We start from the raw sequence: 14523 nt of genomic DNA on the forward strand, positions 1-14523 counted from the left end.
CCCTCTATGCCAGTCAGCTACACTGCCCTCCCCTCTATGCCAGTCAGCTACACTGCCCTCCCCTCTATGCCAGTCAGCTACACTGCTCACTATAATTCAGCTCAAACTCCTCATCTATAAGGCCTTCAGTCTCCCCCAAACAAAGATGCTCAGTACTCTCTCCTACCCAATCTCAGCAGGTCATCAATGAGACCATCTCTCCAACATGGAAGACTCAAGCAATGTGTACTGCTCACAAGGGCCGACATGAAGTCCCTTACACGCCGCGCAGCCTGTCACTGCCCATCACTGACCTGTAGTGACCCTATCCGGTGTCTCAGCAGCTTGTTCTCTTCTGCCTGTGTTGCTAGTTTGAGTGTTATACCTTTGAAGAGAAAGAAAGATATTTTGGGCTTACACTGAATAAATAATGACATAAAGAGGAACAATATCATAGAAAAGCTGCTGCCCCTTATCAACCACTCGGATTCCAGCAGTCATTTTTGTTTTCCTGCACCTTAGGAAATGTAAGCATGCGTCTGATTGGTTATTACAGGACACACCATTTTTCTACATTTACCTGCAGAGCACTTTAGAGTAAAAGCTCCGTAGATTCCTCTACCACTGTATTCAACGAGAGACGTTAGCTTTCTGTGCAATGGCTGTTAAATAGTGGACTAATGTATAATTAATATCCTACTATATATAATAAGTTCTTAAACAGGGTATTTGACCGGGGTATGTGCAACATTTTCTATAATGGAATGGCGAGGAGATAGGGGATGACGACAAGTGTACGTGTGAGCTAGGGAATTTAGAGAGTTCCAAAGGGGCAAGGACTATAGTGAATTCTCTGTACATCACAGAACAATCCGGTGGCACTATATAAATAACTCCTGGCTATGCTATTACCCATTCTCCATGCTATTCTCTCTCTGTCTGATACCTCTCTGGCAGCCATAGAGAACAGTTAGTGGCATGGAGTGGTTACAGCTACCCACCAGGACCTGGAAGATACATATTAAATGAAGGAAAGCCAGGCGCTGAAGTTGAATAATAAAATATAAAAGAAAAAAGGTATCACACATCACTGTGAAGCCAATTAGCCGATCATTCAGTTATTCGGAAGCAGGAACTTTTCTCTATATACACCTTATGACACCGAGAAGACAGAACGGCAGCGTGGTCTGTACAGCAGCACTGACCCACCTGGGTAACTGCAGGCTGATCAGAGAGAGAGGAATGACATAAACACTCTCTGCACTCACCTTGGAGAGTATTCTCGGGCAGCTCCCAGGTACCTGACTGTTCCCCATCCTGCAAAATTAGACAAGACGACAATAATAACCTCCAGCGGTCACTGGGAACCAACCAGACAGCTTCCTGTATGCCCTTTCACCAGAGGATTAGGTTGTAAATACATTTACACTAGCTAAAAACATTATACTTATTAAAACTACTATCTATGAAAATATCATTATTTACTAAAGCGCAAGAAACATTTTAACATAAAATATGTTGAATGTATACCCCACAGCAAGGCCATGCTACAGTAAATGTCAATTCCCAGCTAAAATAGTACAATGGTTACATTTAAAAAGTGACATTACATACATCTGCAGCCTACCCAGTCACTAGTAAGTAGTGACATCACTGAGAATGCAGCCTACCCAGTCACTAGGAACCAGTGACATTACTGAGAATGCAGCTTATCCAGTCACTAGGAAGCAGTGACATCACTGAGAATGCAGCCTATCCAGTCACTAGGAGCCAGTGACATCACTGAGAATGCAGCCTACCCAGTCACTAGGAACCAGTGACATTACTGAGAATGCAGCCTATCCAGTCACTAGGAAGCAGTGACATCACTGAGAATGCAGCCTATCCAGTCACTAGGAGCCAGTGACATCACTGAGAATGCAGCCTATCCAGTCACTAGGAAGCAGTGATGTCACTGAGAATGCAGCCTATCCAGTCACTAGGAACCAGTGACATCACTGAGAATGCAGCCTATATATTCACTAGGAACCAGTGATGTCACTGAGAATGCAGCCTATCCAGTCACTAGGAACCAGTGACATCACTGAGAATGCAGCCTATCCAGTCACTAGGAAGCAGTGACATCACTGAGAATGCAGCCTATCCAGTCACTAGGAAGCAGTGACATCACTGAGAATGCAGCCTATCCAGTCACTAGGAACCAGTGACATCACTGAGAATGCAGCCTATATATTCACTAGGAACCAGTGATGTCACTGAGAATGCAGCCTATCCAGTCACTAGGAACCAGTGACATCACTGAGAATGCAGCCTATCCAGTCACTAGGAAGCAGTGATGTCACTGAGAATGCAGCCTATCCAGTCACTAGGAACCAATGACATCACTCGGAATGCAGCCTATCCAGTCACTAGGAACCAGTGACATCACTGAGAATGCAGCCTATCCAGTCACTAGGAAGCAGTGACATCACTGGGAATGCAGCCTATCCAGTCACTAGGAAGCAGTGACATCACTGGGAATGCAGCCTATCCAGTCACTAGGAACCAATGACATCACTGGGAATGCAGCCTATCCAGTCACTAGGAACATCACTGAGAATGCAGCCTATCCATTCACTAGGAACCAATGACATCACTGGGAATGCAGCTTATCCAGTCACTAGGAACCAATGACATCACTGGGAATGCAGTCTAGGAAGCAGTATCCCTGAGAATGCATTATGTGGTCAGCAGAATCTTTATATCTATGCAACAAACAATCCTCATTACAGGGATGGTTCTAAGCTGCAGCCAACTCTTTCAGCTTAGAATTCCATGGGGGTGGGGGCACCAGGAAAGGGGAATAGTATAGATGGAGGCGGATGAGACGTTCTGCATATGTATAGAGAGGAGTCCTCATTCACTTTGCGTCTATACGCCATATGGGGAGAAAGAGACGCTTTGCGGGGTGTAGCGTACCGTACTTTTACTGAAATTTTGCTTATTATTTGCATGGCTGACGCAGCGAAACACTGCTCACAGGCCCTGATTCAGAGCCGGACGCTCTGACGGAGCGCTCGCTCTGAATCAGGGCCATCCTTCTTGTTTTTCAGAGCGGCCTCCTGGCCGCTCGCATAGCTGTAGGTGACCACCCACAGCTATAGCGTGCGGCCTGGAAGATGGTCTCGATGGTCAAGACCAACGGGCTTGCGACGAGACCCTTGTGGTAGGGTCTCGTTGCCGCAAGCCCCAAAGTGCTTTCGGCTCTAACAGAGCCGAAAGCACTCCCACTGACATCACTTGTGATGTCAGTGGGGCCGGCCCCAGACGGTAGGCGTTCCCATGGGAACGCCTCCATCTGGGCAGCCACGCCCCAGGCCCGTCCACCAAAGGGGGCGTGCTGTCACTCAACATCGACAGCACGCCCCCTTTGGTACGAGACCCGGAGCGACGGAGTGCCCGTCGCTATCCGGGTCTCGCGCATGCGCACGACGGAGCCGGCTCCATCGTGCGCATGCGCACCGGGCCACCATCGACCCGCTTGCGAGCGCATATCGCTCGCGAGCGGGTCTGAATCAGGCCCACAGTGCACTGGAGAAGTCGGGCTGTGACTTTAGTTGCACAGGAATTAGTTTTAAATATGTACAATGTCGCAGATGAAGCGGAAGGGAACTTGTCGTGGGAAAAAGCAGCGGCTGCTGCATCGCGGCCCTTCGTACACAGAAGTACAAATGTCGCACATCGGATTGACCAGTGTAGTCTAACAAAGATGTTTTATTGCTTCCAGTAGCTTTATTTATGCTAATAAGACGCACATTTTGAGTGAGAAAGGCGCTTGTAACGACCGTGTGCATCGGGCCCTGGCGCGCTGGGAGGGGCTATTTGCTGCGACTTGAACTGGTCTGTATGAGGACACATCTGTAGTCACCTGAGAACACAACAATGATGGTGCATCAAATGGGCTGCGCAACTGCCGCTCGTTACAGGCAATGTCGCAGAACGTAAAGTCCCATGTACGGATGTTTTATTCTTTATAATACCATTATATAAATCATGCTGGAAAGGTGAAAGAATGGACCTAATGTACCTATATAACATAACAGTGTTACAGAGTACTGAGTGGGAGGATATTGGGTGAGTCACCTGCTCCTGCGGAGCCTGCCCGTCAGTTTGTGTATCCGACGCCCCAGGACCGGCGAGTGAGGTGCGGAGCCCGTTAGCCTGAGATTCCTGGCTCCGCAGTGCAGTTATCTCCTTCTCGTGCCGCTCCTGAAGTGCTGGAAGGGTTAAAGCCACAAAAAAAAGGTCACACGGAGTTTATTATAAGAATAAAGGGAAGGATCTGAGGGATGAGAGACGGGACCCCGGCTACAGATTGTCTCTTTAACACGACCCAGGGGAACAGAGCATAGTAATGCAAACACAAGGGTCCCAACCAATGCTCAGAGCCACAAGACCATTACATCAGCAGCACCAGAGCCAGGTACAGACACAATAACTGTGTGCAGAGCTGGCCGAGGGAGCCATAGTGGAGGGGACACTTCGCACACTACATCCATAGAGGAAAAAGTGTTATACAGCCAACTGTCCTCTGCAGCGCGGTGTTCTCAGCCTGGAGCCTCCTCATCTCACCCTCCGCATCCCCGGGGACACCGTCCGGAGGAGAGCCCCCCTGCTTCAGCTGCTGGTTTTCTGACTCCAGCTGTTCAATTTGGGAGCACAGCTGTGGAGGAGAGGTGATGGTGAGTAACGGGACACAGGATGAGGGCCCACGGCCCGCCAAACAATGTCTGCTTACCTTGGACAGCTCCTGCATCAATGTGCTGTTCTGCAGCCGGAAGTCATCCTCCTGACTGTGCAACTTTCCCTGGAGCATCTCATTCTCACCCAGCAATGCCTCCACCTCCTGCAGGGACAGCAAATATCTACCTCCACCTTCTCCATCAACTACCCCACACAGCCCTCTCCCATAGCCCAATCTGCACACAGAGACTAGAGAGACAATATATAATAATGTACAGAGAAGCTGGGATTCCCACCTCCACCCAACAAGACCTGATCACAATACATCCTTATAATGGGGTATAGATAGAGCATGAGTACTAAACGCTGAATGGAAGGTCCCACATCTCCATCTTACCTGGGCTTTCTTGCTTTTACTGAGTGCCTGTGAAAAAAAATCAATGAGTCAAGAGTTGTAGATACACTGCTCCAATGCCACGTAGAGACAGACACCACAACACCAAACAGACACACAGCATCCCGACGCCGCAGGAGGACCCAGCATCCCGACGCCGCAGGAGGACCCAGCATCCCGACGCCGCAGGAGGACCCAGCATCCCGACGCCGCAGGAGGACCCAGCATCCCGACGCCGCAGGAGGACCCAGCATCCCGACGCCGCAGGAGGACCCAGCATCCCGACGCCGCAGGAGGACCCAGCATCCCGACGCCGCAGGAGGACCCAGCATCCTGACGCCGCAGGAGGACCCAGCATCCCGACGCCGCAGGAGGACCCAGCATCCCGACGCCGCAGGAGGACCCAGCATCCCGACGCCGCAGGAGGACCCAGCATCCCGACGCCGCAGGAGGACCCAGCATCCCGACGCCGCAGGAGGACCCAGCATCCCGACGCCGCAGGAGGACCCAGCATCCCGACGCCGCAGGAGGACCCAGCATCCCGACGCCGCAGGAGGACCCAGCATCCCGACGCCGCAGGAGGACCCAGCATCCCGACATCGCATGACGACCCAGCATCCCGACACCGCATGACGACCCAGCATCCCGACACCGCATGACGACCCAGCATCCCGACACCGCATGACGACCCAGCATCCCGACATCGCATGACGACCCAGCATCCCGACACCGCATGAGGACCCAGCATCCCGACACCGCATGAGGACCCAGCATCCCGACACGTCATCCCGACAGCATTCCAACAACAGAAGTTAGGAGAGACAGAGCCATACACAGACACCGGCATGAGAGAGACCACATCACACAAAGCTGTAGATTGGGCCAGGGGTGTTGCACACTCTCTCTACAGAAAAGAATTAGGCTGCTTAAAGAAAGTTCAGTGGATTTGTCTGGTTTCTGGACACATCTAGCAGTCTGAGCAGAAGACCCTCTTTCCTGTGGAGCTGGTTTTGTTTTAGCTGTGAAAGCCGCTCGGTCATATACAAGGAGGATCTCTTGCACCGATTGTTACAACGCATCGGCGTACTCAACGAAACGTTCTAATTCACCGAGCGCCACTACCTACCATCTAAATCAACACAATACCGTATGGCTTTGCCTTTAATGCTCGGTCTGCTATAGCATTACAAATCTACAACATGCACATACTGTACCTTTTGAGCTTTAAGAAACTCCTTCTCCTGAGACGCCTGTTTCTGACGGAGAGATGTGAGCTCTGACGATTGAATCAAATAAAAGAAGTGTCATTCCGGCACATATCCTGCGACAGACCATTAGATGGAGCCATTCTGGGCATACTGGTAAATTCATTGGTGTGGCTGAGACCCCCATACAACCTTACGAACAGGGTAGATGTGCCTATCCTGCTGGTGCAGTATGCCTAGCACGTTTTGTATTGCTACTCTTTGATTCCAAAATTGGGGATCCGAGTCAAGCAAAAATCAGAGCCCCCACCCCTAATAGCGACTGATGGTATCTACTAAAGACGAATTCAGCTTTGTGGTTGTCACCAGACGCCAGTGATAAAGTAGTGGAAATCAATTGGGTCAGAAAATATCCCTGCTGTGCCCCCTGGTCCCGGTTTGCATGTGGACACGTAATTACAGTATATGCAAAATTAGACTGCATGACCCAGGTTGATCCTTGTGTACAGACAAGAGAACCAACCTGGACTGAGTAAGATGATGTGTGTCTGGTCTACGTCCTCCCAAGACTGTAAGCCTGTAATATATCCATGCAGTCCATATAAAAGTGCATAAGATCTATACGAGCTCTAAAACTTTATACTAAGACACTGCCCCTGTTGTGTTTCTGTGACCTACAGACTGGAGGGCAGTCTTTAATCCCCCCGGCTATTCTGTGATGAGCACAGATTAAGCCTCAGCTTTCTGCCAGCTACCCAGCACCCCTGTCCACAGTAGACAGCTAGGAGGATTTAGTCAGCAAAGAGGTGCTGCAGCAGCTACAAGCTATCCAGAAGCATGAGCCATTCCGATGGAGTAGCCTGGCAGCAAAACCCTCCTATAACTATGGGCACGATGCTGCTGTCATTTGCGGCCAGTGAGCAGTTGGTTTGGATAAATGGCACCAGCAGGAGATGTCACTAACGACAACTTCCAGGAACCACTGTGCGGAGGGCGTCACAGTGTAAGATGTCACATTTCACTTCTAACGTAGCCTTCTGGTGTGTGTCTGTCATAGTGATTTTACATGGCGAGCTAAGTGTGGCTGAAAACAAGCTCTCGCTGTACATCGCTACAGAATATGTCAGCACCACATAACTAAGCAGATATAGACAATATATACAGCATATTCAGAATAGGTTGGTTATGGTGTGTATGGCAGACAGATTCCAAATTCCAATAAAGAATTGTGTTGTAACATTTTGTCATACTAACAATCCTTAAGGACCCTACACACTAGACGATATCTTGGCCAATATGGCTGATTCCGACGCATCGGAACGACAAATCGTTTAAATCGTCAAGTGTGTACGCACTATGCGCGCTGCAGTGGCGTCGTCCATCCCATCTACAGATCTTCTCTACATGCAGGAAACTCGAGCAATTTCAAAAAGATTCCCCTCAGATCGTGCAGTGTGTACGCACTACCGAATGGTCAGGCGATATGGTTACATTCTATAGTTAGCGATGAAACGACCGAACGACGCACGATATATCGTTTGTTAGATTGCACAGTGTGTATGCACTAGATTGTTTGTCCGGGAGTGTCACTGACAACATCGCATCGTTTGCGAGCCGTCTAGTGTGTACCTAGCATAAGTGCGCTGCTGCCCTTTGTGGTGTTTTTGCATGTATGATAGAGAACCCGTCACAGTAGTCATACAACATACTACACAGAGAAGGGTCAGGAATGAATGGGGGGATGGGGTATCATCCCGAGGGCGCAAGGAAGGAAATATGAGGGTCGCGCTCACCCTGGTTGTTTTTTCGCAAGCTGTCTGATAGTTGGTAGTTTTGGGTTCGGAGCTCCAGCAGCTGAGCCTATTACAAGAGAAAGAGTTACCATATACAATATATATATATATGCTGTAACACAGCTGGCAAACCCTCCCCCGACCTCATAGACAGGACTGTACCCAATCACACTCCACTTCTTCTTCTCCTCCTCTCCCCCTCCCCCCCCAGAAGCAATCATTTACTTTCAAATGACAGAATGTGATTGGTTGCTGCAGGTTACAGCACTTCATAGCACCGCATTTCAGAAATATCCCCATTACACAATTACAGGCAAAGTGGGCAGAATATCTTCTCCTCAACCAGACCATGATACCTCACTGGCTCCTAGCACAGGGTCACATGATATCTCTTATACCCAGATAAGCCACGGCCAACATGCCAGCACTCAGCAGTGCAATAGGCAACATCCCAGCAGAGCGGCATGCGACATCCCCGGTACAGACCCAGCAGAGCAACATCCCCGGTACCCAGAACAGTGAATGGCGACATCCCCGGTACAGACCCAGCAGAGCAACATCCCCGGTACCCAGAACAGTGAATGGCGACATCCCCGGTACCCAGCAGAGCAACATCCCCGGTACCCAGAACAGTGAATGGCGACATCCCCGGTACCCAGCAGAGCAACATCCCCGGTACCCAGAACAGTGAATGGCGACATCCCAATACCCAGCAGAGCAACAGAAACATCCCCGGTACCCAGAACAGTGAATGGCGACATCCCCGGTACCCAGCAGAGCAACAGAAACATCCCCGGTACCCAGAACAGTGAATGGCGACATCCCCGGTACCCAGCAGAGCAACAGAAACATCCCCGGTACCCAGAATAGTGAATGGCGACATCCCCGGTACCCAGCAGAGCAACAGAAACATCCCCGGTACCCAGAATAGTGGATGGCGACACATCCCAATAACTAAAAGGAAAAGAGGGGAGGGGATATCATCGCACAGACAAAATGAAAAAAATAACATATATATATATATATATATATATATATATATACACACAAATAAATAACCACTGTTCCTATAATAATGTGACTAGTCCTTAAAAAACGAATGCACTAAGGTGGTGGTGGTGCTCACTAGAGTTGATATGATTGGTAAAGAAAGGGGAAAGAGAAAAAACTGTGTGGTGAGCACTCTTTTAAAATAAATATGAATGTTAAAACATAACTTTTAATAAATCAAATAATAATGACCAAGTACCATTGGTACATAACAAAACTGGATACACATAAATGAAAAAAGAACATTAATCTAATTGACAGATATATGACAAAACAAAGACAAATACAGACAAAAAACATTAAGGCATGGTGATGAAAGTACCGATATAATGTGGTACATCAATCAATAAATCACTTACTGCAGCTCTATCTAAAATGAAGTTGTGCTACATTAATACAAGGCGAAATATAGAAAAAAATATTTATCATATCAAATCACCAAAATGGTGTTATAAATAGAGAGTTAGTTGGTATCATAAAATACAAACATACATGTGAGAAGAAATATCAGAAAAGTCAGGAAAAAAGAGATAATGTAGGCAGCTCCGCTGTATCCCACCTGGCCTAAGGCCATCTATGGGAAAACTGCTAAGCCTTCTGCACGTAATAATCCTTAGAAACAACAGAGTAATTAATACATTGCTCAGATGTGTATTCTCACCCCTGGGCGTCTTGCTGACGTATAGGACGCACGAGGGAAGACCAATTTTCTGAGTTAGTTTTCAATCAATCAGAAAAATATAGTTGTGATAAATTTATTAAATGAATTTTCTTACAGAAAATTTCATATGGTTTAAAGTGTAAGGATAGTGAGGGAAAAGGACCGTTACCACCAGTTCTACCACTACACACTTGTTTTTAATAACCATAGGTGAGAAGTGTGACATGGAAGGACGGTAAACCCTCCTGAAAGGAAGAAATGAGTAATATGTTGCTCAGATGATCCTTTCTGCTTTCAAGTATCATACCAAAGCATAGGACACCTGATGAGAGAAGTACTGATCTGAGATTCTACCTAATCAATATGGAAAAGATACACTAATAAAGAATAGTTAGTTATAAACACCTAAATTATATACTTTCAGAATATCAATAATTCGGTGCATTGAACAGTGCAGTATGTGCCAAAGAATAAAGAAAAATGGCAATATTATGTTTTGAATAGAATACAGCTAGTTTGTGCTGTCATTATGCCATACTTAAAATGAGATACAGCTAGTCTATGCTGTCTACTCACCTGTTACTGACTAGAGATACACATTTAATGAGTCTGGTGGAAAAGCATATAGTCTAATATATTACGCGTATATTCAACAATGGGGATGTATTTTTCAGGTACAAATCAGACATACACATCGATTAAAGCTCATGGTTGGATAATAATGATAGATATTTATCACGATGTAGTCCCTGATTGCTGCATCATATGTATAGACCGCAAAGTCAACTATATACATGTATGTATGCTGATCGAAAAATATACAGATAATGGCAAAATCATGTATTGAATAGAATACAGCTAGTCTACGCTGTTATTATGCAAAAAATTAGAATAAGGTTCAGCTAATCTATGCTGTCTGATCACCCGTTACTGACTAAAAACACAAATTAATGAGTCTTAGTAGAAAGGCATATAGTAAGCTGTACTGCACGTGTATTCATCAGGGGGGGTGCATTTTTCAGGCACAAGTCAGATATAAACATCTAGCGTTCCCGCTAGGCTGTTTTAGCGGGGCGCGGCGCCCTGCCCTCCTTCTGGAGGGCAAAAAGCACCCTGCCCTCCAGGAGGAGGGCAAAAAGCGCCCTGCCCTAACAGCCTGCGGGAGCCGTTCTCACCCGCGGGACGCAGTGTCCCGCGGGTGGACAAACATGCGGTGATCCGGTCACCGCCGGAGAATAGACGCCGGGCGCATGCACCCGGCATCTATTCTCCCTTTCTGCAGCGCTTGGGGGCTGCCCGGCATGTCGGTAAGCGCCGGGCACGCCCCCAAGTATGACGAAAAGGGGACGCGTCTTATAGACACGCCCCTTTTCATAACCACGCCCCCTTTTCATAACCACGCCCCCTTTTCGGGCGCGCACAAGATTGCCCTCTCTAGCTCCGGCGCCCTGCCTGCCGCCGGTGCTAGAGGGAACACTAAACATCGATTAAAGCTCATAGCTGGACAATACTGATAATAATAAACATTTATCACAATGTGATCCCCGATTGCTGCAGCATATGTATAGACCGCAAAGTCAACTATACATATGTATGCACGCTGATCGGGAAATAGTAAAGATATGGTGCAAGACCCACCCCTACAGTAAAAACATTGCCTATTGAACGATAAAGCAGGTGTCAGTAACAGAGAGGTGAAGATACCAACTAAAAGCTGGGCTTGTCTCATGCTGCGCAGCCACGAGCACCCGTCCTGCCGACGCGCGTTTCGCCTGAAAGGGCTTGTTCACGGAGGGAACAGCTGCAGAGGCACGTCTGTGATGCCCCAGGTAAAGTACTATAGTAAACCAATCATCCGGCTCCATGTCACAAACGACAGGTTAGTAAGCCTATCCGTGACCCAGCGTTATTGGAACCAATGAAAAGGAGGTGTGTAAGAATCCTCCTATCACCTCATACTATGGTGAGATAGATGTATGGGCTGTCCAATACACGTTCTTATAACAGTATCTTATATTAGAATGAGCTCAATTGTCTCGTCAGGCTGAGTGCACAGCGCGCGGTTAGTAAATCAATTATCACATACACGTTACCAATGGTAACCAACCGTGGAGTGAACTTAAAATGAAGTAAAATAAGGGAGCCCGAAGAAATGGAAAATGAACAGAAATTCCTGCCATCCTAAATTTTAGCTAGGCAGGTAAGAGTTGTCATTAGAAAGCACCCTGCAAAAGTTTTGTCGACTGTAATGAGAGAAGGGAAACCTAGTATGTATCATTGCTTATGCTCCGGAATTAGAAAAAATGCAGATGCTACCATATGGATCATCAGTAAGAATAACAATAATAAAATATGTTAAATTCCAAAACATCTGCTACATATCGTATTGATGTGAGAAACATGTATAGAGATATAAAACCATTGGAATTACTCTATAATGACATTACTCTTAATTAGTGTCAAAAAAGGTGCAGACATTATGATGGTATAATATCAAATAGTCCCATATATCTTAGTATAAATACTTATATCATAGTCCTGGATACAGGTTGAACCCGTATAATACCGATAGATTATAATAAGTGACTGAAGACCCATGTGAGTAAGTGAAGTAACCAAAATTGGGTGAAAAGGAAAAGGAAAAAGAAAAAAAGGAAACACATGGTGCTAAGTAAAAAGGTGATAAGTAAACATTTAGGATAACCAATATGGTTAATAATGTGATATAATAGTGAAAGTCTGTGTAACACCATTTTGGTGATTTGATATGATAAATATTTTTTTCTATATTTCGCCTTGTATTAATGTAGCACAACTTCATTTTAGATAGAGCTGCAGTAAGTGATTTATTGATTGATGTACCACATTATATCGGTACTTTCATCACCATGCCTTAATGTTTTTTGTCTGTATTTGTCTTTGTTTTGTCATATATCTGTCAATTAGATTAATGTTCTTTTTTCATTTATGTGTATCCAGTTTTGTTATGTACCAATGGTACTTGGTCATTATTATTTGATTTATTAAAAGTTATGTTTTAACATTCATATTTATTTTAAAAGAGTGCTCACCACACAGAGTTTTTTCTCTTTCCCCTTTCTTTACCAGACACATCCCAATATCCAGCAGAGCAACAGAAACATCCCCGATACCCAGAACAATGAATGACGACATCCCAATACCCAGCAGAGCAACAGGCAACATCCCCGGTACCCAGAACAGTGAATGGCGACATCCCAATACCCAGCAGAGCAACAGAAACATCCCCGGTACCCAGTAAAATTACAGCCAAAATCTCCAGTACTCAGCAGAACAACAGGCAACATCCCCGGAAACCACACTGTATGACACATCCCCGCTACCCAGGAGGGCAACGGAGGACATCCCCGGTACCCAGTAGAATGGCACAAGACATCCCCGGTACCCATCAGAGTGAGGGGAGATCCCCAGTATCCAGCAAAGCAAAAGCCACGCAACTCAACAGAGCAACAGGTGGCATCAACGGTACAAGTACAGAGTGATACATGTAGGACTCCTTTAATTTTGGGATGTAGAATCTGAACATCACAGGGTTCTTGTAGGGGCACATGACATCACAGGGGCCTGACAGGGGCACATGACATCACAGGGACATGGTATAAAATCACAGGGACCTGGCAGGGGCACATGACATCACAGGGACCTGGCAGGGGCACATGACATCACAGGGACATGGTATTAAATCACAGGGACCTGGCAGGGGAACATGACATCACAGGGACCTGGCAGGGGCACATGACATCACAGGGACATGGTATAAAATCACAGGGACCTGGCAGGGGCACATGACATCACAGGGACCTGGCAGGGGCACATGACATCACAGGGACCTGGCACGGGCGAATGACATCACAGGGACCTGGCAGGGGCGCATGACATCACATGGACCTGGTAGGGGCGCATGACATCACAGGGACCTGGTAGGGGCATATGACATCACAGGGACCTGGTAGGGGCGCATGACATCACAAGGACCTGGTAGGGGCGCATGACATCAGAGGGACCTGGCAGGGGCACATGACATCAGAGGGACCTGGCAGGGGCGCATGACATCACATGGACCTGGTAGGGGCGCATGACATGACATGGACCTGGTAGGGGCACATGCCATGACATGGACCTGGTAGGGGCACATGACAGCACAGGGACCTGGCAGGGGCACATGACAGCACAGGGACCTGGCAGGGGCACATGACAGCACAGGGACCTGGCAGGGGCACATGACATCACAGGGACCTGGCAGGGGCGCATGACATCACAGGGACCTGGCAGGGGCGCATGACATCACAGGGACCTGGCAGGGGCGCATGACATCACAGGGACCTGGCAGGGGCGCATGACATCACATGGACCCGGTAGGGGCGCATGACATCAGAGGGGCATGGTATAAAATCACAGGGACCTGGCAGGGGCACATGATATCACAGGGACCTGGCAGGGGTGCATAACATCACATGGACCCGGTAGGGGCGCATGACATCAGAGGGACATGGTATAAAATCACAGGGACCTGGCAGGGGCACATGACATGACATGGACCTGGTAGGGGCACATGACAGCACAGGGACCTGGTAAGGGCACATGACAGCACAGGGACCTGGTAGGGGCACATGACTGCACAGGGACCTGGTAGGGGCACATGACAGCACAGGGACCTGGCAGGGGCACATGACAGCACAG

At 47.7% G+C, this 14523-nt stretch overlaps 1 protein-coding gene across 3 annotated transcripts in view; it reads right to left on the reverse strand.

Annotated features, from left to right (window-relative positions):
* GRIPAP1 (GRIP1 associated protein 1) overlaps positions 1–14523 on the reverse strand; it is a 107563-nt gene that overhangs the window by 92042 nt on the left and 998 nt on the right. For 2 of the 3 annotated variants that reach the window (XM_088470253.1, XM_088470269.1), the window contains exons 2-9: positions 8094–8160; positions 6310–6371; positions 5099–5125; positions 4757–4864; positions 4537–4681; positions 4102–4235; positions 1248–1296; positions 294–364 (exon numbers count right to left, since the gene is read on the reverse strand). In XM_088470253.1, the coding sequence (XP_088326379.1) occupies positions 294–364; positions 1248–1296; positions 4102–4235; positions 4537–4681; positions 4757–4864; positions 5099–5125; positions 6310–6371; positions 8094–8160 (663 nt within the window). The remainder of the gene's footprint in view (positions 1–293; positions 365–1247; positions 1297–4101; positions 4236–4536; positions 4682–4756; positions 4865–5098; positions 5126–6309; positions 6372–8093; positions 8161–14523) is intronic. The other variant, XM_088470261.1, reaches the window with a different exon arrangement.

This window comes from Taudactylus pleione, unplaced genomic scaffold (assembly GCF_031769625.1).
Source record: "Taudactylus pleione unplaced genomic scaffold, aTauple2 ptg000013l, whole genome shotgun sequence".
Taxonomy (NCBI): Eukaryota; Metazoa; Chordata; class Amphibia; order Anura; family Myobatrachidae; genus Taudactylus; species Taudactylus pleione.